General features: G+C 42.1%; 1 protein-coding gene across 2 annotated transcripts in view; it reads left to right on the top strand.

Moving 5' to 3' along the window:
* Window positions 1–23009, top strand: part of Not1 (CCR4-NOT transcription complex subunit 1) — a 206566-nt gene that overhangs the window by 88953 nt on the left and 94604 nt on the right. Inside the window, exons 16-27 of one of the 2 annotated variants that reach the window (XM_075877697.1) lie at window positions 1083–1341; window positions 1974–2146; window positions 4207–4331; window positions 4411–4521; window positions 14694–14772; window positions 14851–15066; window positions 20735–20839; window positions 20962–21105; window positions 21177–21356; window positions 21445–21561; window positions 21640–21750; window positions 21843–22193. In XM_075877697.1, coding sequence (XP_075733812.1) covers window positions 1083–1341; window positions 1974–2146; window positions 4207–4331; window positions 4411–4521; window positions 14694–14772; window positions 14851–15066; window positions 20735–20839; window positions 20962–21105; window positions 21177–21356; window positions 21445–21561; window positions 21640–21750; window positions 21843–22193 — 1971 coding nt within the window. The remainder of the gene's footprint in view (window positions 1–1082; window positions 1342–1973; window positions 2147–4206; window positions 4332–4410; window positions 4522–14693; window positions 14773–14850; window positions 15067–20734; window positions 20840–20961; window positions 21106–21176; window positions 21357–21444; window positions 21562–21639; window positions 21751–21842; window positions 22194–23009) is intronic. The other variant, XM_075877698.1, reaches the window with a different exon arrangement.

The raw sequence follows: 23009 nt of genomic DNA, 5'->3' as shown, positions 1-23009 counted from the left end.
CAAACTCTGTGGACAAAACCACGGCAGTTGCGATTATAGATAGCATAAAACAACTTAGCTTTGAACTCACGTGCAATGAAAACAAAACTATCATTTGCCACAACTGCCGTACACAAAATCGCGGTCGCAGCGATGTGACAGGGATGTACGAGCTCCGAGGGCACGTGGCTGATGCAGCGGTAGATTAAAGGCGGTTTGGTGTTCCTGTCCAAAGAATCTAGTATCGAGCAAAGCCAAAGCTTTGGTCTGCGCTTTTCAGCAGCCAGCTGCGCCGTCGTGTCCGCTCACGTGTGAAGACATACGCGAGGTGTTTTGATAGATATGTTTTTTTTTTGCTATTTGTTTTGATGATGCGAAATTTCAGGAGAACTGGCGCTCTCGCTTTGAGACTCTCACCTTAGTAGGAAACCCTGCCCTCGTCTGTTCGGCCACTCCAAGCCATTATGAGACCGCAACGCCGATGTTTGCGCTGGCATGGGAACCCCCTTGTTTTTCTTGGTGTTCTTTTGTTCTTTTTTTTTAAATTTTGGTGCCAAAAAATGGGGGAGAATAATTCAGCTCGTTGATTTGACTTGGCTTGTCATTTGGCGGCAAAACATAGTATTACGCTTGTCGCTAAAGGCAAATTCATCACAGCTACAAATTAAAAAAGGAAAGTCTGTAACCCCCCTCCCACCCCCTTTGGTGATGTTATGAATTTCTCTGTTACCAGGTTGGCAGATATGTCAATGAATATGTAAACTGGGGGGAAGATTACACTAATCAAGGCTAATTTTCTTCCTCTGTGTGTGTCATGGAAAGCCCGTGCATGCTACAATCACTGCGGTAGCTGCTCCAAAAGCAGATTTTGCCTGCTCCAATGACTGCTCCAAAATTCTAGAAGGCACTGCCACCTGTCTTTAGCTCCTGTCTGTGATTTGTTAAGGTTGATTAACATTCTTGCTATTTTGTAGGATTTAATAAATTGATATTCACTCAAGTTTTGCTTCAGTGAGCAGTTTACAGAATAATATGGTCAGGTAGTTGTCAACTTTGCTCCTTGGTTATTGTTTGCCTGTCGTTTTTTAAAATTTGCTTTGCAGCAGCAGCAACAACAGCAGCAGCAACAGCAGCAGCTGGAAGTCCTCAGCTCTTTAGGAAGCCTTTCCATGAATGGCCCAACTACAGCGCAAGCCCCACCAATTGGTGTGGGAGGGGGCCCACCCCTATTTGGCAGTTCATTTGCCACTCCAGGCTCACCAGCCAAGCTTTTTGGTGCACCCCCAAGTGCAACTGGTTCAACTGGACCACCACCCCCGGCTCAAGGAACTGGCTTTTCTAACGTCATGCCCAGCCTTGGAGGCTAGTTTGTTTTACAGCTTTGCAAATGTTTAGTGGTTTTTCTTAAAAAAATTCAACGCTACCTGATAGATCTCTCTGATGCTGTCCAAGTTTGTCATGTTGTGGGGAAATATTGGAAGCAAATGCATAGTATAAATTGATAAAACTGCACTTTACTAGTTTGGTGTTATTAAAAAAATGGGAGAAAATCTGGCTGCGATTCATTAATGTCACTTGTACTTCAGTGCAGAATGCTTTCTGACTGCTGATAAAGAATGTATTCGTTTCATATCTGTGAAACTTGAAAGTAAATTTCCTAGTGTACTTGAAGGAATGAATGTACCGATGTGGCTTTCGTTTAATGAATTTCTGCATGCATATTTAACTTGCCATTAACTGGTGATGTGTAGCACACAGTAAACTCGGTTGAGTGGTATGTTTAACATGGCAGAATCGAAAGGTGACCAACAGAGAGGCAGCTGTCATGCTCCTTTTAAATAGGCGGAATGCTTTTTTTTTATCGAGTTGTTAAGCTCATGTGAGACAGATTTGTGGTTGATTCTTTCGTTATTTGCAATCGATTTGATTGAAGGTTGCAGATATAGTAGGTCTTTCTGTTTTAACATCTATACTTGTTGCATTGTTCTCTCTAGATGTAGCAAGCATCCTCCCTGAAATGAACCAGCCTGTGTCAAAAGAAATTGAAGATGAAGCTAATGGATATTTTCAACGCATTTACAACCATCCTCCACATCCAACTTTGTCCATTGCTGAGGTTTTGGACATGCTGAAACGTTTCCAAGAGTCTCCAATCAAGTCTGAGAGGGTAAGCAGGGTGCCTTGTTTCGTTCATATCTTTTAATTAGAAAGTAGGCACCAAACCTTGCTCTCTAAATGGTTGCCAAAAATTGTACCTCTTCTTTGCAATCTTGTCATCCACTATCAAGAACATATGCAGCCATTTTGAATGTGAAAGGACTTCACAGGCTGAAATTGCTACAATGTACATACCTGCTAAGTCTCCCGGATTGGCCGGGAGACTCCCGTATTTGGACCGTTTCTTCCGTTTTTACGGTTGTCATGAAAATCTCCCAGAAATCAAAATTTTTGTCCGTGATTCGGCCGCCTTGACAAAAAAGCAGCTCAATCCGCTCTAGGCTTTTCGAACCTACCTCATTTTATTATTAATGGGTTTAAGAGGCGTTCATCTAAACGTACAGTAGAATCTCAGTGATGCGAGACCACGGCAGATACGAATTCGTAAAATTCCTCAGCGATATTCCACTATGGCTATTGGGCATAAATTAGAATGTTCTGAACACATTTCCTAATCGCGACAGGTGATACGAACTTTAGTACGGAAATCGTCGAATGAAAGCCGAGAGCAGCGTACTCGAAGCTTCGGAAGTACGCGTGCGACTAGCGCACACACTATCTTCTACAGTGTGCGTGATTGTCGTTGCCACAACCGCTGTCGACGAAACCGTGGTCGCTTTTGACGCGATCATGTATGGCGACGACGTAACTGACAGTCCCGAAAGTGTGCGTGCATCCAACACTCAACCAGTCAAAGCAACGCTGCTTTCCGCAAACCCAGCGGACAAAACCGCGGCAGATGTGATCGTAGATGGCATAAAACGACTTAGTTTTCAAGGCGTGTGCGCAGTCAAGCGCATGGGGATTGAAAAAGAAACTACCATTTGCCGCAACTTTCGTCGCGCACAACATCGGGGTCGGGGCGGCGCGATAGCGATCTACAAGCTCCGAGAGCACGCAGCAGTAGACTAGAGGCAGTAAATACGTAAAAAAAATGTCACAGTTTCACCGCAAGGGCAAAGCAATGAATGTGACAGCAACAACTTGGAATGTCACACTCAGAACGGCAAGCAGATGGAAACACGCAGCACGCTGCTCACGCACAAATGACGTACAAAAACAGTACACGCAAAACGAGAGCGAACTAACAATTACCACTCGACATGTAACGCTCTGTTTAAACAAAAAAAAAGCAATGCTCGATACATAACCACAGGTACAGATGAGTAAAAACAAGTGTCTCAGTTATACCTCGCTGTGTATGAAAAGCGCGCTCTTTTCGTAAACGGGGCCTGTGTATAGACCAAAGATACCTTTGTAGGCCTGGCAACTACCTAACGCAATCGTTTCAGTGAAAACCGAAGGCACACGATTCTCCCCACCGAAAGATGAGTGCGCACAAGCATCAAACCCTTCCTCCGCATTCCCGCGAGTCAAAGTACGCGTCCAAGATAAGCGCGCGTCGGCGCATTGCGACGAGCTGGGCACTGAGCGCAGGCGGCTTTTTTTTCCTTTTTGGAGTGTTAATACATATATAGATAAGTATATATATACGGTGAATGATGGCGGTGGCGGCGACGGCGAAAAACCAGCCTAGACTGTCAATAACGAAGGGGCCAAAGGGGCTTTGGCGTTCCTGTCAAAAGAATCTAGTAGGGAGCAAAGCTTGGACCTGCGCTTTTGTGGCAGCCGGCTGTGCCGTCCCGTCTGTTCACGTGTGTCCCAGTAAGACATACACGAGCTGTTTTGAAGGAAATAAATTCTGCTAGTTGGGTTGATCCTTTTAGACTCTCACCTTAGTGGGAAACCCTACCTTCGTGTGTTCGGCCACTCCAAGCCGACCCCAACACTGATGTTTGTGCTTGTGATTGAGACCCCCCACCCCCACCCCCTCTTGTTTTTCGCAATGTTTTGTTTGTTTGTTCTTTTTTTTTTTTGGTGCCGAAAAAAAATCTGAGCAAATAATTCATCCCCCCCCCCCCGCTGCGGAAATGTGTATTCAGAATCCTTCAACTTGCCAGGTATCAATGCAGCATTTTATTTTTGACAATGTTTCTTTTCTTGTTACAGGATGTGTTCAATTGCATGATAAAGAACCTGTTCGAAGAATACAGGTTCTTTCCACAGTATCCTGAGAAAGAGCTCATTATAACAGCACAACTTTTCGGAGGCATTATTGAACAGAGTCTCGTAACGTAAGTGCATGGAAAGACTTTTTTTTTTTCGTCGTGTTCATTGAAAAGTCTGACAGGCTTTTTTTTTTTTTTTTTTCAGATACATGGCTTTGGGTTTGGCCCTTCGCTATGTTTTGGATGCTCTCCGCAAACCGTTTGGTACCAAGATGTACTACTTTGGCATCACTGCTCTGGACCAGTTCAAAACAAGGTTCGACCTGAATTCGTGATAGTTTGTCCTTTTTTGTAGTAGTCTGGCCTTATTCATTGCTATATTTGATGTATCAGTATTGTGCTTAAGTTACTTGTTACTGAAAAATAAAAAAGGTGCTTATTTCTAAGAGAGGCTTTGTAGTGCATATTCTTAAGTATTTCTCTCAGTGTTACAGCAGAAGGCACACAAGTTTGTTATGATACCAAGTTCAGCAAGGCTCATGGAGTGGACTTAGAACTTGTTTATAGTGTTATGATATTCGCTACAATCAGCAGATATGGAACATCTGACATAAATCTATTGTGTTTTAAATCTACTGCTGTTCTCGTCACGCTAAGATCACACTGTTGATGTTGCTTCATTGGTATACCGTATTTACTCGCATAATCCTCACATTTTTTTTAGCGGAAAACCAATGAAAAAGTAGGGTGTGCGAGATTCACTCTGGGAAAATTTTTCCAAAAACGTACAGAGTGGAAAAGGAAACCAAGGCCGCAAAACGGGATTCTCATGCCAGCACATAATTGCAAGCTTTGAGAAGTGCTAATTAACACTCACCTCAACAATAAAACCACAGGTTCAACACAAGGCAAGGTTTATTTAAAACACAAAAGTCGCAAGCAAACACAGTTAAACGTGCTTATAACGAACCTCTATATAACGAATTCTTCAGTGTAACAAAGTTTTTCTATTCCCGCCTGTCATTCCATAGAAGCACATGTATTTGCAAACTCTATGTAACAAAGTAACAGCGGGAGACAGCCTTGATATAACGAATTTTTCCCACTGGAAATCTAGGAATATTGCTCTGCATTTTCGTATTTTGGTACAAGCATGCATTTTCCGCGGCCGCCTCACCGCCGACGTAGCGCGAAGTGGCATCAGCTGGCACGCGGGCCGTGCCCGCCTCTGCGTGAGGCGGGCCTGCACCCCACGAGCCTGCATTGCCACCGTTCTCACCGCCGTGGTCGCATGCACGGGTGTGCCCCTTCCACCCCCCACTACAGACCAAAAAAATAAGAAACAAAACTACTACTTTTGCACGTTGGCAGTGCCACGCTTTTAACTAGCATGATATATGTGAGGCCGTGCTGCATATGGAGGCCGCTTTACCAAATAGTTTTCTGAAGTATCCATGTCTGTGTCCATGTCGTTCGCTCTTCGTTTTCGACGCCATGCGCGCGTGCATAGTTTCACTGCGCGTGCATGGTGTGGCCGCCACCAACGTTCAGCTTTGCTTTCTCTTTTTTATTGCGATAGTAATTGTGTATATGGACAGTCTCGGCTGGTTTTTTGACACTGCCACAATTCATTGTATATGATATGTATACGTATCTGTATATATGAAAGGTAAAGAAAAAATTGGTCTGGTATCTGCATGTTAATCTGCAAATGTCGCCAAAAGACAATAGTCTTGTGTCTGGATAGAGTAAAGAAAATGTGTATTTGATGTTCTGCGCAAGAAAATCGGTGAATGGTATTCTGGAGGCGTTGCGTTAAAGTGCCTTAAGCGTGCAGCGGAGGCGAACGAGCGCACCAACTCGCGTCACGCGTGAGCCATGAGCACTATGTGGCAGTTATCTTGGAAAACAAAACGCGTGGCTCTGAGACGGGCGTGCGCACCCGTCTCGGAGGTAATAAGGTGTAGAACGCAAAGCAACGAGTAGGTGCCACCACCGTGTCGTCTTAGCAAAGCGTTCGCTTCCCTTTTCGTGCAAGCGTTAAATGGTCAGCGCCGCGTGATAAATGCTACGGTCCTTAGAATAACTTATGTATGCCTTTTCTAGTAAAAGACGCACATACAGAATGTATATGTGTTGTTATGGTGCTCAGATATGCCTCAGAAATTGCTTTTAAAGACTATAGTCTTTCTTGGGGACCTTCGCCGGAAAAATTTTAATCTGTCTGTCTGTCTGTACATTTGTCTGTTTGTCTGCTCTTAACGATACCTCAAACGGCATCAAACGGCCAACCCCATCCGCAGCGCCCACCAATATTGCTCAAGGTTTAGCCTTGATAGTTGTGCGACTGTTAGTTAAAAAGCAATTATTGCGCATATCTGAGGCGCCATAACAACACGTCTATGTTTTGTGTGTCTGCCTTTATACTAAAGAGGCACACATAAGCAACTCTAAGGACTGTAGCGTTTATCGCACTGCGTTGACAGTGTAACGCAATGCTCAAAAAGATGTTTCCAACGCTTTGCTACGATGACACTGTGGTAGCACCTGCCCGTCGCTTTGCGTTCTACACCTTATCACCTCCGAGACTAGCACGTATCTTTTTCCACGAGCGCGTACGCCTTCGTTTTTGAAGATAACTGCGAGATGGCGCTAGTGTCTAACGTGCCTCGATGCACTCGTTCGCCTTCGCTGCACGGATCGAGACTCTGTAACGCTGCGCCTCCAGAATACCATTCACCGATTTTCTTGCGCAGAACATCAAATAAGTTTTGTTCACTCTCTCCAGACGCAAGACTATCGTCTTTCGACAACATTTACAGTGTTACATGCAGATTTGGGCCAATTTTTAATTGACAATCGCACAAGTATGAACGCTGAATCTTGAGCAACATTGGTGGGTGCTGCGGATGGGGTCGGCCGTTTGGGATATCCGCGGCTGCCGTTTAAAGTGCCCGGTACCATTAAGGGTGGACAAATGGACCCATGGACAGACAGACAGACCAAAATTTTTGCGTCGAAGGTCCCCAAGAAAGGCTATCGTCTTAAATAAAAAAAAAAGCCACTCGCACCCGGCGCCCAGCTCGTCACAATGCGCCGACGAGCTTATGTCCCACGCTTTTTTTTTTCCCGCAATAAGGGGGGGGGGGGGGGGTAGATGCTTCTGCGTGCACGCTTATCCTTCGGTGAGGAGAATCGCGTGCCTTTGACTTTGACTGGAACGATTGCGTTTAGTTGCCGGGCCCACAAAGATCACTTCCCTCACTCGGCAGGTGTCGTTTTCAAAAAGAGTGCGCTTTTCAAACACCGAAAAGTAACAACTGGGGCACTTGTTAGTTCAAACTCATTACGTTCCGTGCCCTGTTTTTGTTTAAACAGGGCATTAAGTGTCGAGGGATAAACATTGTTCGTTTGCTCTTGTCCTGTGTATGTTGTTTTCGTGTGTCATTTGTACGTGAGCAGCGCACTGCACGTCTTGATCTGATTGCCGTTCTATGTGTTAGATTTCAAGCTGTTGTTACCGCATTCATTGGTTCGCCTTTGTGGCGAAATTGTGATTTTTCCCGATTTCGGACAACCGTGTCCTCATCACCAAGCAGTTGTCAGATTAGGCGGTGACTGAAACTCTCCTAGACCTCGGTGACGACAGATCTTCGGAGATCGACTCATAACGCTCATCACGCGCTTCCGTCTTGTGCCGCGCAGCGAGTTCGCAGGCTGCTAGGTTTCACGATTAGCCAATTAGTTTTGGCAAGACGGCGGCGCGTTCAATGCAATGCAATGATCGCAGTAGCAAAAAATGTAATGTTATAAAAAGCAAAGCTGGCAGCCAACTTTTCTGGATCTGATATCGTGAAAATCCTATTGAAAAAAAAAATAAAAAACAATGGTGTGAGCAAATACGATCGCTCTAGGGAGAAGTGCTCTTTCGACATAATCTCTTCGGGTTGAATCCACACCGATACTTGCCGAGATAGCGAACGCGCCAGCGATCAGGACCGCCCTTAAAATCCAAGTTCGTTATTGTTACTAGAGTGATTCTCCCTTCCCGCATTGTTTCATGGTCGTTCAAGACAGGGGGTTTACTTTCTGTTTGAGCATTCGACGGCAGTTTTAACAACACTTGGGAGATGATATGCACTTTTCAGGCCATGGGGATGGGCTGACTAATTTGAACTCTACTTCAGCAACGCTCATGCGCTTTTGCCCGCTCGTGAAATTTGCGGTGTGGGGGGGAAGGGGGGGGATGTTATCAATTCGGAGTTGTTACAGAACATGGCGGCAATAGCGAAAACCCACCGAGAGCATTCATATAATTGCTATCGCAATAGTAACGCAGTTTTTTCTGTAAAATAAGTGTTTCGGGTTAGCTCTTTTGTTCGTTTTTTCTTGTTTTTAATTTATGCGTTTGTTTTCACAATTTTCGTACCGAACATGCGTATAACGAAATCCTCTTCAAAATTAATTTTTCCGGGAATTCATCAATTTTGTTATATCCAGGTTTAACTGTAAGATTCACTTCCATCTCACTACGGAACACTCTTCCATTTAACAAAAAAACCATAAGCCTATTTCACAAATTAAAAAAAAACTAAAATGTATTTGCTTCATGCAGACTAATCATAAGAGTTACTGTTTGTTATATATAATATGTGCTTTTGTTGGTTTTTTTTTTGGATAAATATTATTAAACTGTTGTATTGCTTGTTTTTTTTTATATTCTTATACTTTTCACTTTGATTTGATATGTTAACTTTATAGCACTATTTCATGCATTCATTTGTATGTTTTTCTACTATATTTTTTATTTTACTGATACCTTTCACTATTCTTGTTATCAAGTGTTGACACATTGCTTTTGTACAGACACATTGCTTTTGTACAGGAAGCCTTGATACAGTCTCTTGATTGTAGGACTTGCTCCTGTCTACTACATGCCTGTAATTGTACCCAATTTTGTTTTAATAAAGTTCCCATTCCGAACGGTGTTTTAAGAAAGAATTTGCAGCACATTTAGCATGTCATGGACAGAAAAACTTTTCAACATAACACAATTATGTAAGGTTATCAAACTTAGCGATACACTGCGTTTAAAATCTTACTTGAAATTTTCCGAGAGTTTCAACATTCCATCCAGCTCATTTTTTTCTACGCAGGCTGAAAAATGAAAGAAAAGGTTAATGTAACAAATGGGCCACAAGTCTGCCACAAGTTTTCTGCCACAGTTTTCTGCGACGTGCGCTTGACCAGGCAATTTAATGCCCTGTAAATTCCACATGTTCCGCAAGGGCATTCAAGGCCATGCATCGTTTCGTGACGTCATATTCATGTTGTTTAACTCTTCTTGAAATCACTGGTTTCACCGTTGTACTGGTTGTCACAATCGTGGGAGCCTATGGTGTAAATAAGACCAGGGAAATTTCTGATCAGCGACTTGTCCTTCACGTTGACTATAGCGTTTTTTAGTTTCTAATCGGTACATGAACTATTTAAATGTCTGTTGCTTCTACATATCTCGCAGAATATCTAGGTAAATTTGTGCATGCTTGTATTGGCCACGATTTCGGCTTGGCTTGAAGGCCTTCTTGTTAGGCTAGAACTGCCATCAGCAGAGGTTTGCCAAGGTATGTCATGCCTTTTATTGTTATTATTTTATTTCATAATTGGCTATGTAATGCAAACATCCTCAGCTACGCACTTACTGCTGGTAGCTCGTATTTCAAGGGTAGCATTGGGTAACTTTAACTAAATTTCTCCTTGAGATTGTGTTCTTAAATCTGTGATTATTTTTTAGCATCACGTCCATATAAGGGTACGTAAACGAAGGCTACACGCTGGCATTCGGGATTCATCTATGGAATTGAGTTAGTCGTTTCGACATGACAGATTTCTTCTTGCCATCACATTTTTCAAATGTCAGTTCTTTATACACTACCCCCAGTTTTCATTGCAGGCATCTGAGAAACTTCCATCGTGCTCCTGGCGTCACGTCAAAATTCAGAGAAATAAAACACCAACACGCATGTGCCGTCACGAAAAAAAAAAAAGGATTTTGCATTTGCACTATGGCTTCGTTATTATGATATGGTCGTTAATCATCGTCAAGACAAAGGGCACAATACTCGAATAGTAGCTATTTTTTTTCGGCTGAAAAGTATATTGTAGAGTTGTGCAAGTTAGGCGGGCATGCAAATTAACAGTGAATACAGCAGTCCATGTCAGTTCAATCCAATTCGCGCCTCGAGCAGCTGGGACTGTAGTTGTTATATTGAACTAGAATATACTTCAGTGAAGGAACCGGCGCGGAGCTCCTGCCTAATTTCAAAATTTTTATTTCACTCGAGAGTTTGTTTTCTGCACACAGAGTTTTCCAAGCAGACGTGACAGTCGTGGAATGTGCTTTTAATCATCATGGAAATCCTAAAAAAGTCTGGGGAATTCGAAAAAATCAAATGGTAGAATATTTCTGCTGATACATGCTGAATATATACAGCAGTGCCATTACAGTAAATTCAGAGACTCTATGTGGCCCCCTCACAGCAGCAAAGCTTAGCCTGATACTAAAGCGTTTCTAGCAGGCTATTCCAGCGACCTCTGTTCATCAGCTTGGTATAAATCTTTCTCATTTGTGTGGACAGGATGACATGTAAGCTTAAATGTGCCACTGGGAGCAGTTGCTCTCACACAGCCTTCACGGCTTTCTGGATGGTACAAGGTTGGTCTAAGTGTTCTGAACTCGGCAGCACCAAGGCACCTCTCGCATTAATATTCTAATTTGACATTGAAATGTGCCTGCTTGGAGCACTGAAACGTCTTGCTTCTGAAACTTAGGTCGCAATGCCTAACAAAGTGACGAACGCCTTGATGTGAAACACAAAGAAAAACTTATCATTAACATTGAACTCCAAAAGAAATTTGTTATAAGAGATTAGCAAGCACCCTTGAGCGATAATTCAACAACTTTGTGCTGCATTTCATTCAGCTGCTACTCTTGAACCAATGGCGTGGGCTTGACTATAGTGGCTAGAAACGTTTTCCTAGTGTCGTGAACGAGGCGCAACTGCCTGCTGGCGCGTTCACCCGTCTGAGTTCGAGCTCTCATGTGTTTGCGACAAGTACTGCTTGGGATCGTAATCTGAAGTCTGAACTTCTGTTTTCAGATGCTTTAACAACCTGCAAACACAGAGCGAGCGTGAAAATGTCACTAAGTAGTGCGATTTTAGACAGCTGCGGCCGCGCGACGCACAAGAAGCAGACGATGCTATCCGGGAGGCGTATCCGGAATGGGCATTGCACTAGCAAGGCAAACTGGAGCAATAGGGCAAGAGCAGCCATTCGGAATCCTTCAAATGAATTTAAAACATCTGCTTTTTGAACACGAAATGCTTTTTACAAAATACTTTTTCAATAAGCCCAAACTGGGGGTGGGCAGTCGTGCCACCGCGAAGCTATATATGTTTGGAAAACGCCATTTTTTTGTGTGTGTTTGTGATTTCCACGATGATTTTCACCGCCTCGGCAAGCTCATAAAGCTTTTTACAGGACTTCTACGTAATTTTCAGTGAAGATATTTCGGTATCGGGTAGAAGAAGGCTATAGACACTGAAGAGTGATTTCCGAAAAATCGACCTTTTTAAGCCCCATTAAGAATAGATTCAACCCGACTCGTGATTCTCTCCGGTTATAACAGACCTATTCAGTGTTTCAATAAAAGTCAGTTGTAACAGTATTTGGATTTAACATACTCCTCTCACAACAGACCCAAATCCTCTTCACTATGACAGGTCTGTTGTAATGAGGTTATAGTGTAGTGGCAGAAAGTAGAGGTGGTAATGTGCTTTCAGTCATAAAAACTGTTAAGTGTGCAGACATGGATAGATGCAAGAGGAGAAAAACTGACAATGCAAATGCAATAACTTACTAGACTATTAATATTGCTTGCAGTTTTCATTCCAAAGAAAAAAACAAATGCATGAGCAATAAAACAGCGCTAAAGGTGGGTTGAGGTGAAGACAGACATGATGCTGCAGACACGGAGTAGATGAAGACACAGGCGGCACAGTGTCTGTGTCTTCATCTCAAAGGCTGTTCTATTCTTTGGCCACTATACATCAACCAGCCCAATCCAGCACACTGATAGAAAATTAGTACACGTGCCAGTATGAGCCCTGGTCTTAGACATTGATGTTTTGTGATTGGCAATGGGTAGTGCTGCCTCAATGTTGCTGCACACCCCACTTCGAAAACTAGCAGTTGTTTTAGCAAGAGACATGACGTTAAGTAAAATTTGGAAAGTAATTAGGTGTTAGATATAGATTAATTAGTTGCTTAAAGGGACTGACTATTGCCCAGATTACATCATGGGATGTTAGTGAAACCAACTGATTGATTTCGGTATTGAATTCTGTTTGATTATATTCAGTGTGAAAAGTCGGAAACTGATTGTAAAAGTCTCTTCCTTGGCCTGTTTTAATAATTGTTTAACTGCAAAAAGTGAACACTCATACGACACTATAACTGTACCAGCTGTTTTGTTGCTTAGCGCGCATACTGCTAGAAATGATTATTTAACCGCATGGCAAGACACAAGATTGTTGCTTTTGCACCAGCTGCATAGTCTAAACTTGCAGCATCTACCTTGACTCTTCTGCACCAACTGCAAGTGAACATAAAATGGTCTGTCCAATAGGTTCACCTGCTTAACATACTAAGCCTAATTGCAGCTGCTGAGCACATGTGTGGTGGTAAGCAACAGTTGCTCCACTGTTGCAGTGCTTAACCAGGATTACTGCATATTACAGTAACAAGGTGAGCAGTGTTTCAAGACTTAGAATTTAAGAATTATTTTGCAGTGAACTACAGTATAATCTCGATAAGAATTCGAAGGGAGCACGCAAAATATTCGATCATCTCGTACTCGTATGAACCAAAAACCAGTAAAGGTAATCATGAAGATGAACAGGAACATTATTGGGGCCAACTGCACTCAAACTTCAATGTAACGAACACAGATATAACAAGAAGTTGGTGATAACAAAGTAAATGAAAAATTGTCTTGCATTAGATAGTGTTAAGAATAACCTTTTTAACGAATTTTTGGACATAAGAAGCGTATTTTCTTGCAAGATGCAACTGCGTTGTATTAAGGTTTGAGTGTACTACTTGCACAAAAAAAGTCCATCTTCTTTTGAACTTCCCTGCCTGCACCACCTCTCACTAAACGGCCATGGTTTCTCATTCATGCTGCTGGCATTTAAAGTATGTTCACACTTGGCATCAATAGGAGGGAAAGTGGCAAAACTTATTGGAAATTCACTTGCTTAGGTGCTTAAGCGGCCGGGAAATGCGCCGCAAAGGCGACTCGATAAAAATTGGTCGCATAATAGAATTCAAGCAAAAGTGCCAGAGTGGCCGCAAAACCACGTCCGCGCCCACCGAAAATTGTGCACATTCGTTCTGCCTACCGCCGCCACCTTTGCCACTTGAGAATTCATTCTATTTTTCTCGTTTCCTGAGCATTGAAAATCGTACCGAGTTCTAATTGTTCATGCAAAGCATTCAAACAGTTTACACCAGTACAAACGTTGTTTTGAGAGATACACCAGCAGTAACAACAAGAGTGGACGCACTGGCAGCGGCAGCGACGCATTCAGCTGCCAGTACAAAAGCAAGCGAGGCGTGTTAGAGGATGATGTCTTGCTTCTAATGCACTTTCTTCTAATTCCGGTGTCTGTAGCGATAGTAATCCAAACCAGGCTCTCAATGAACGCGTCCTTGTCAAGACCAGGAGCTTTGTCGTGCTGGACGGATAATTCGCAATTGCGCCAGCACGAGCCACTGCCGACCCCTTTGCCACCATGTTGAATTTGCGGCTCGTTATTTACATCGCGCAGTTTGAGACCTAATGCAGCTGGTGTAGCCCAAGCCATAAAGGAAATAAGCTATATGCTATCGCGTGGCGGAAAAATTTGGCCCTGGCGGATTGCTTCGTGTCAGCCTTGCGGCGTGGTTTTCTGGCCACTTCGGCAGGGAAGCAGGGAAATTTCCGTGAGTTTTGCCGCGTTCACTCCCTCCGAGGCTCAGTGTGAAGGGGCCTTCTTACCACAGGCAAGTTGTGCTGCGCCGTTCACGTACAGTGGTCAATCCGCGTTCGTATCATCCACTGTGGCTAAAAAACCTGTTCATATAACACCAAATCACGATGTATTTTGTATAATGTAGTCCATCCAAAAGAACCTTAAAATTCGTATCGTGAAATTCACATCAACCGCAATCGTATCATCGAAATTCTACTGTACTCTTGTAGTTCATTGCAAAACATTACCTTTGCAGTTCGGAACAAGTGAACTTCACGGACAAAAATATGTTGGTACAAGATGCTTCTGTTTGTATTTTCAGAGCTTCCAAAGTGCTTGCAATATTGATTTTTACTTTAAGGATATTGTCAAGCAGCCCTTCATCAGTAGGGTATTGTTCTTTCTGGTCTAGATTGAAAGACTACCCACAGTATTGCCAGCACTTGGCATCCATTCCACATTTCAAGGACTTTCCTGAACATCTAAGAGAGGTAAAGTAACTACCGCGTTGTCTCCCACGGTTAGGTGCAAAATGCCATGCTTCCTGTGCTTATGGTGCTCTCTTGCAGTATGTTGACTGTGGTGCACGGTCTCAGGAGCCTGTGAATCGTCCCCAGGGTCAGACCTTGCCTCACAATCTGGCTATGTTGGCTCAGGGTCTAAACCCAGCAGGAGCACCCCAAAGTTCAGCAGTACGAGCGGCACCTGCTGCAGTGCCTACGTCCAGTGCAGGTGTGACAGCTACCACGGTAGTGCTCGCAAAGTCCACCACAGTTGGGGGAAAGGTAAGTGGCTGGTGTGGATGAGTGTGCATCCAGAACTGATCACCAATGTTAGAATTCAGTAGTGTGCATTTGTTCGGACGGATATGATGGAAACTGCACTTTCAAACACATTAGGCAGTTTACTAATCTTGTGAAATTACTTAGGGTGGATGTGGGTGAAATTCGGCTTCTTAATGAAAATTGTCATAAGTGTACATCATTGGATGGAGACTCAAAACTGCATACAAATTTTAAATATCTCATTTAGAAAGCATTCTGTTCATATAGAAATGGCCTCAAAACCTGCAAGCAGAAAACGCTGAGCTAGGATTATCTCCTCACGGTAAAGTGGTGAGACACCTCTTTATCTAGGAGGCTTTTGTTCTGGGAATACCACATTTCCCGGGGTCTATGGAAAAGTGGTATCTACAAAACCGCAGAGGGCGGCGCAGAAAAATGAAAATGCAGACTGGGTGGCTGAAACTGCATTGCCGCAGGGACAAGGCACCATTTCGGAGGGCAAAAAACCAATCGACGACCTCAGTGGTCCGTAAGTTCATAGCGTTGCCCATGGGCCAGCTTTCGTTGAAATGTATGTTTGAGGAGGATCGGTCAGGTGAGGGATTGCCTTTCGAAATGAAGGGTCTGCACGGTGTTCTGCGCTGTAATATTCAGCGAATTTGACAGCCGCACTCTACTGTACGAATTGGTGAGCTTGTTTGGGGGGGTGTAAAAAAATTTGAAGCCTGTACACTGGCCCTTTAAGATAGAGGCACCTCACAAAAATAACAAAGCTGAGAAGACATTTCAAGTTCAAAACATTTTTAATTTTGTGTATCAAGCTTTTGAAAAGAAGAAAGGCTATTTTGCCATAATATAATATTCTCTCATATTTGGACTATGCTTCAAAAATGTTATTTCTTGAAATAGACATTTAAAAGATTCTGTTGTAATATTAGCCATTTTAAGTCCATTTTCCCCCTTTAATAAATGTATTACGGTCGACTCTTGTCAATTCAAACTCGAAGAGACCTCTGAATTTTGTTTGAATTATAAGAAGTTCTTGTCACTGGGTGAGGTGGCACGACACATTATGATTGAGCAATTATTTTATCTTATTTAAAAATTCTAAAGTGTTTTTAAACCCTAACTGCGCACAATGAACAGAAAAAGCAGAGACATAAGGTCCACAAGTTTATTGGCCATTTACTTCTGATCAGACTTTTTAAAGAAATTGTGAATAGCCAACTGCTTCTTTGCTATAGGTATGTGCCTTTAGAACAACACTCTCTAAACCAGTTGAGAAGCATCACGTTTTACCATACGTGTGCTTTGTTTCATATATTTGTTTACTAGCAAAGCCTTTTACCTTGAAGGTCTGAGGTGCTTATTTTTCATTTTCAGACTGTTAGAATTATATAAGCACACAAATTTTTAAACATTAGTGGGAAAGCAGCAGATATTTTCTGGTATGGAACTGCAAAAATTATGAATTAACTGAATGATGGAGTTTGAATTAAGAGGCTTTTAAATACATTGAAACAATAAAAGACCAACCAAAAAAATTGAATTTTGTTTGAAATAACTGAAAGTACAAATCATCAAAGCTTGAATTGTCACGAGTCTACTGTATTGCCTTTTCTCTGTCTAGTGCTTACCAATCATAATACAGAAGTCCAGAAATAGCTATGATACTATAGGAAAGAAATGGAAACTTAGGGGCTTGTTTTTCTTTGTCTATTAGTTTTAATTACTATCGCATGAAAGTATAAGTATTCTATAAAATTTGTGGGATGCATAAAGATACAAATTGTGTCCTTTTTTTGGGAGCATTTTCTTGTCTTGACAATTTGAATTGGTTTTCCACTTACAGTGAAACCTCATTTATGCGTCCCATTGTATCTCAATGACAAGCATTTTAGAACGAATATGTTTTGTTCCAGCAGAACCCTCATAGAAATAATGTATTGAAAATCTTGGCTTGGTTATATGACACAAGTTTAAGCCCATCCCGTGTTTTTTTGACGAGTAGCTGGGGGTAAGGGAAGATGGATTAGGCTTGAGATTTACTTGTCTAATCTACCAAACATTCTCTGGTGCTAAATAATTACGTTCCCCTAGGTTGACGATTAGAAGGAGTGAGAGGGAACTTTTTCGAATGAAAAATTTATTCTCCTGGCAGTTCATCACTTCTGTGATCCAGTTTTCCTGGTATTAAGATTACTTCTAAATATGCTACTTCTAAATATGCCTCGATTACGTGCATTACTAGACAAGCTTTATTGACGTGGAGTAGTTGCAGCTGGTTGGAGAGTTCGTCTTTGAAATATGCTATTTTCTAGAGCTGTTCAAATATCAAAATTTTGAGTGCTAAGCAAAATTGAATATATTGAAGTGTGAATCAAGTTGAATATTTTTTTAATGTTTCTCTATTATTTCTAGAATATTTTTCGAATACTTCGAACATCTAAGATTCTGGGTGCTAAAAAATGTTCGTTGTCTGATTTTTCAATCTTCCTGCCCAGATTTTATTCCCAAAACAGCATTAATTGAGCCCTCACCTTTGTGGCATCTATCATCTCTTTGTTGAAATGGGCGTTCTCTTGAGTTAATATATTTGCGACAGTAGCAATGTTTGAAAGGCAGCTGTGCTGCAATACGAGTGATGGGATGAAGCATATTGAAAATATGAAGGGTCCGCTGCCAATCCCATGTTGAGTGTATTTGCTTTCGGGAAGTTAGATTAGTTTCGACTAGAGAAATTTATTATTAATTAAATCGAATAGCATACACAATTAAAAAAAATTCAAAATTTCAAATACTCGCACACCACTAATATTCTCACAATTTCAGTCAGTGGAAACTTTTCCTGGTTGACATACAGCTTAAGATCTCCCTTTGTTTGTGGCACTTGCAGTCACAGGTATCAAGCACGCAGAAGGACATTATGCAGCCATTTTAACCATGCAAAATGACTTCCCATTGAGTGGCTGTTACAGTGGCAAATCACCAATAATCACTTCACAAGGGAACAAACACCATGCACAATGCACAGTCATGTACGAAATCATTCTACGTAAACTCGCAAAAAAGTGTGCTCTGTCATCGTAGCGTGATGGCGATGATGCTATATCCGACTATTCTTTTGGGAGGCTTTTGCTAATGCAGTTTGAGTTATATTTTTATGCACAGCCAGTTTCCAGATTTGATTTATCGGGAATAACTATGTGTGTTAGCTTAGATTATTTTTAAAGTTCAAGAAATGAAATTAGCTCACACCTTCTTTACCTGAATGTCTAACTGCCATTTCAAAAATAATTTTGGGCCAGTGTCTACCAAATTTTTGTGCAGGGCTAAGTGTCACTGCCTATGTTTTTGGTTTTTCGATTTTAAGACACATGAATTACTTGATGGCTTTGCATGGTCTGTTTAAAGTCATGAAATCGTGGTTTCACTGTACCTGGTTTTTGTCTATAGACTTGGTTCTCTTTTGTTATTTACTTTTTAAGTAAAAGTTGCTTTTGACTACATTGAAATGTCATTTTTGATAACCTGTCATGTGAGATTGTTTCAGTCAAAACAACTGATATAAAAAATGTTTTTTTTTTTTTCAAAACAAAGAGCTCTTGCAGTGTTCTGTGTTGCGTGATTTTGCAAATAGATGCTACAGTTGCTTATTTTTTTCTGTCTAGTGTTTGTTAATGTTCTGTAATGATGCTATATTGAAGTACAATGCAGAGTCTATATCATGCATGCTGTTTCAGTCTTTCAATAGGTTCAATTGCATGGCTGTAGTTCATAGTACTTTGCATTCACGGACTTCCTTGCTCGTTTCCTCATTTCTGTCAGTGTTGCTTGTTAAAAGAAATATGGTGTGAAATAGATGAACCAAAGAACTCTGCCACCCACCTCTTAACCTTTATCATTTTCTTCGTCTTGTTTGTTATGCTTTATCATGCTTTTGAGTGAGCAAAACATATAGTAGAATTATGCCGATACGTTTTTCATGAATGATAAACTGGAAATCTTAAAAAGAAAAGTGATGTTGAAGTGAACGTAATTTTATTTTATTGTTTACGATTTTAAAAATTCTAAACAATAACACCAGCTGCATTACATGGTGCATTTTCTCATGCCCTATTAGTGCGAGGTGCTTTTCAAGTGTTAGCACAGTGATGTTGCTTTGGCCTTCATCACTCGAGTATATGCAGTAAACTTTAAAAGGAACCTGAAGGGACCAGGAAAGTATGTTCTATTTAACAGGACATCCATTTAGTGAGAGTCCACTGTATATCTTGATAAATCTGGTGCTGCTACAGCCGATGAAGGTGTTGGCTCTGGCACCTGGGGCACTATTCTCAAGTGGTCATTTTTGGCTGTACATTCTCTTTCGTGAGGTTATTGTAGGATGCACTATAGTCTCAGAGCAGTGATGTTTTTGGCTGTTGGCCTTAGCACATTTGGCACAGTGCGGTGTCATCATGGCCAGCGGACAGCCGAACATCTCACTAAAGTGAAAATATATCTGAATGTGAACTGTGCTTTATCTTCCTAATTTCATCAGCAGCGCTCGTGTTGGAACACTGAGCCATGGTCTCATTGACTGACAAAACTGCTGAAGTGAAAATGGCATCATTTACATAAGTGTAATCACTCTGTGTATAGTCATAGCAGCACCAAAAGTTGGAAGTGTGAAAAAACTGACCACACTCGTCACGCTTAATTGACAAGCGAGGAGCACGAAGGCCATGCGTAAAAATTATGAGATGCATGGACACTGCCAACAATGATGATTGCGCCAATGAACTGACTCTCTGGGCGAGAGAAGAATAATCTGTCTACTTTAACTGTCTAGGGTCATCAAAATAATTAGGAAACGATTTGGCAAACACAATATTTGGATGGCAAATTCATCTCTTAAAGGGAATGTTTTGGTGAAAGAAACCTGAAACATGTCATGGGTGATGCCTTCATCACATTGTGCAGCTAAATAAAACCAGGCCAAACGTGTAAAGTAAACATGGTTCCTCTTTGTGTCTACTCTGGTTTGTTTAGAGTACCAGTTTATGATGTGTCATGTGGGAATAGTTGCACAATTGTGAAGCAACAGGGGTGCTTTCAATTCATTGCACTCTATAGGAGCTATACTGGTATTGGTAAGAATAGTTCGAATAGGTATATATGCTATGAAAACCTATAATTGGGTGTCATGACCCCTTTAAAAAGGGTAGTCTTCCTGAGCTTTTCTGCTTTGTGTAAACTAAAGTGAAGTATGTGTTGCAGCTCGCAGGCTTTCATGTGTGTGTTTGTCATACTTCCTGTTAGTCCGAGAGCAATCATCTGGTTCACACAGTATATTGCATGACGTGCTTGTGTTTTTGCCTCTGTTGCTTTGTTTTTCTTGTCTAGCTTCCTGTGACTATAATGTCTTTGGGCATGACCACTCCCGCCTGAACACCTGTGCGTATTCCAGGAGTACCAGTGAAACCTTCCACGTGCATCTTACCTCCTGCACTGTTTTGCCTTGGTGTTAACAACGTTCAACTGAAGGTGAACTCCTTGCATGTGGGGGTAGAGCATGCTGTGCGACTTTAGAGGGTGGTGGTTGCTAATGCATTTAACACGCTTCACTGTATTGCCCAGCACTATGCAGCACTGTCAATTAAGTGGAACTGCTGGCTGCCTGCAGGATGCATGTCCCAGTTCTCCGCCATGTTCATCATTCACTGCCATTCGAGTCTTCGATCAGAAGTACTTCTTGAGGCCATTCGATCCAAATGAGAAACGGGATATGGTTAGTGGCTTGCGAAGGGCATGCTTTGTCTTTACTGAGTGTGAAATACCGTTAGCGTCAAGCAAAGCTTTCTTTTGTCTATTGGTACCCTGACACACTTTTTTCAATCTCCACATGAACAGCCATCCATTGCCAACCCCACAAACATAGATACATTGCTGGTTGCCACTCAAAAGGATGATAAGCTGCTAATACCTCCAGAAGCTGTCCAAGACAAAGTGGCCTTTATCATCAACAATCTTTCCCAGATGAATCTTCCCCAGAAGGTATGTGGAAGCCTTACAGTTTACTGTCTTGTTCTGCAAAATTTCTGTTTACATTCATTTAAATTGCACAGACTGAGGAGTTCAAGGAGGTTGTGAAAGAGGAATATTGGCCTTGGTTTGCCCAGTACATAGTGATGAAGAGAGCATCTATTGAACCTAATTTTCATACTCTGTATGCCAATTTTCTGGATACTGTCAAGAATGAGGAGCTTTCAGTGCTTGTGCTCCGGGAAACATTTCGCAATATCAAAGTAAGTGTTTATTATTCATTTAATTTGTATCAGTCAGAACATGAGACTTTCCTGGCTTTTTTTATATGTTTGCAATTTTCTTTTTCAGGTTCTTCTGACCAGTGATAAGGCAATAGCCAATTTTTCTGACCGATCTTTGTTGAAAAGCCTCGGTCATTGGCTAGGAATGTTAACCATAGCAAAAAATAGGCCTGTGCTTCAAGCTGTAAGCATCACTTTTTATGCTCTTTTCTTCAAAATGCAGCAAAAATATTCTACATGCTCTTCACGTTTTTCTATTCAGGACATAGATCTGAAGTCGCTACTTATTGAGGCGTACCATAAAGGTCAACAGGAACTGCTTTATGTGGTGCCATTTATTGCCAAAGTCCTGGAATCCAGTGCAAAAAGCAGGGTGTGCTTATACTTGTTTCTTTTTTTGTGTGTGTGGATGCACATATTAAGCAACTCTTTGCAGAGCTAAATGTTTCTGTCTAATTTTGCCAGGTTTTCAAGCCTCCCAACCCCTGGACTATGGGAGTTTTGGATGTACTGTCGGAGTTACACCGAGAACCAGAGTTGAAGCTGAACCTGAAGTTTGAAATTGAGGTTTTGTGCAAGACATTAAACCTGGACATCAATGACTTCAAGCCAGGTATAATACTGAAGGACCAAGAGCTTCGCAAACGATTGGACCCACAGCTATCTCCTCGACACAAGGTTGATAGCCCCGCACTGCCCCCTTCTGTGGTACCTCCCACGGCAGCACCACCTTCTGCTGCCCCTCCACCTTTGGCACCCCAGGTACCTTCAGGGGTTGTGACCGCGGCAGCAGGTCCTGGAATACCTGTAGCACAGGTACTCTTTTTCTTTTCAGACTAGCGAAAGTTTTCTAGTTACAATGGCATGTGCTGATAAAAAGTGGGTAAGTAAATGTGGGTCAGATACGGCTGTTAAAGTGGGGTATACAAGGGGTCAAGAAGCTACTTTAGGTTGTCAACACGCATCATGACCTCAAGCATTTTTTTTATTCTTCAAATCCAATGTGACCTTAAGCGAAGCACATGAGCACGTTGCAGTGGCTGCAGTCATTTGAGTTTATTTCATCATTTGTTGAGGTAAGAGTGAGGGATTTCTAGGTGGCTTTAAGAATTAGGGGTAAATTCTAGTATGCAGGCTGCACTTTAATGTTTGGCTCGCGTGTTCTAACGAACCTTGACTACTGATTCATAGTGTTTTGTGACCATGCTGAAACATATTTGCACGGACCATGCTGAAACATCTTTGCACGGCTCTTTTAAGGTGCCAGCAGTTAAAACGCAGTGTTGAATTTCTAATGCAAGATCTTAAAGGGGGTACTGGAACAAAATTTTGTGGCCAAGATAGCCTACGGGATCGATTTTCGTGAACATGCGTGTACTGTATATACTAGCTTAATGAACCCACTCGCATTACCGCAGGGGCTTCTGTGCAAGCAGGCGTTTGGTGTGTAGCGACATTACAGACCCGAGCTAACAGGGGGTTTCGACCTCTCCCATGCCTAGCCGTGCGTGGCTGAGCCGTGTCCAGGGAAAAGGGGATCTTGGGGGTTGAGCTGACGCTGTGTGATTGGACCTTTGAGGCCCCCCGGCAGAAGCAACACACTTCTTTGGCCCCGGCTTCACGTAGACCGCA

The sequence above is a fragment of the Rhipicephalus microplus genome, chromosome X (genome assembly GCF_043290135.1).
Source record: "Rhipicephalus microplus isolate Deutch F79 chromosome X, USDA_Rmic, whole genome shotgun sequence".
Classification (NCBI taxonomy): Eukaryota; Metazoa; Arthropoda; class Arachnida; order Ixodida; family Ixodidae; genus Rhipicephalus; species Rhipicephalus microplus.
This window is presented reverse-complemented; position numbering and strand designations above follow the sequence as displayed.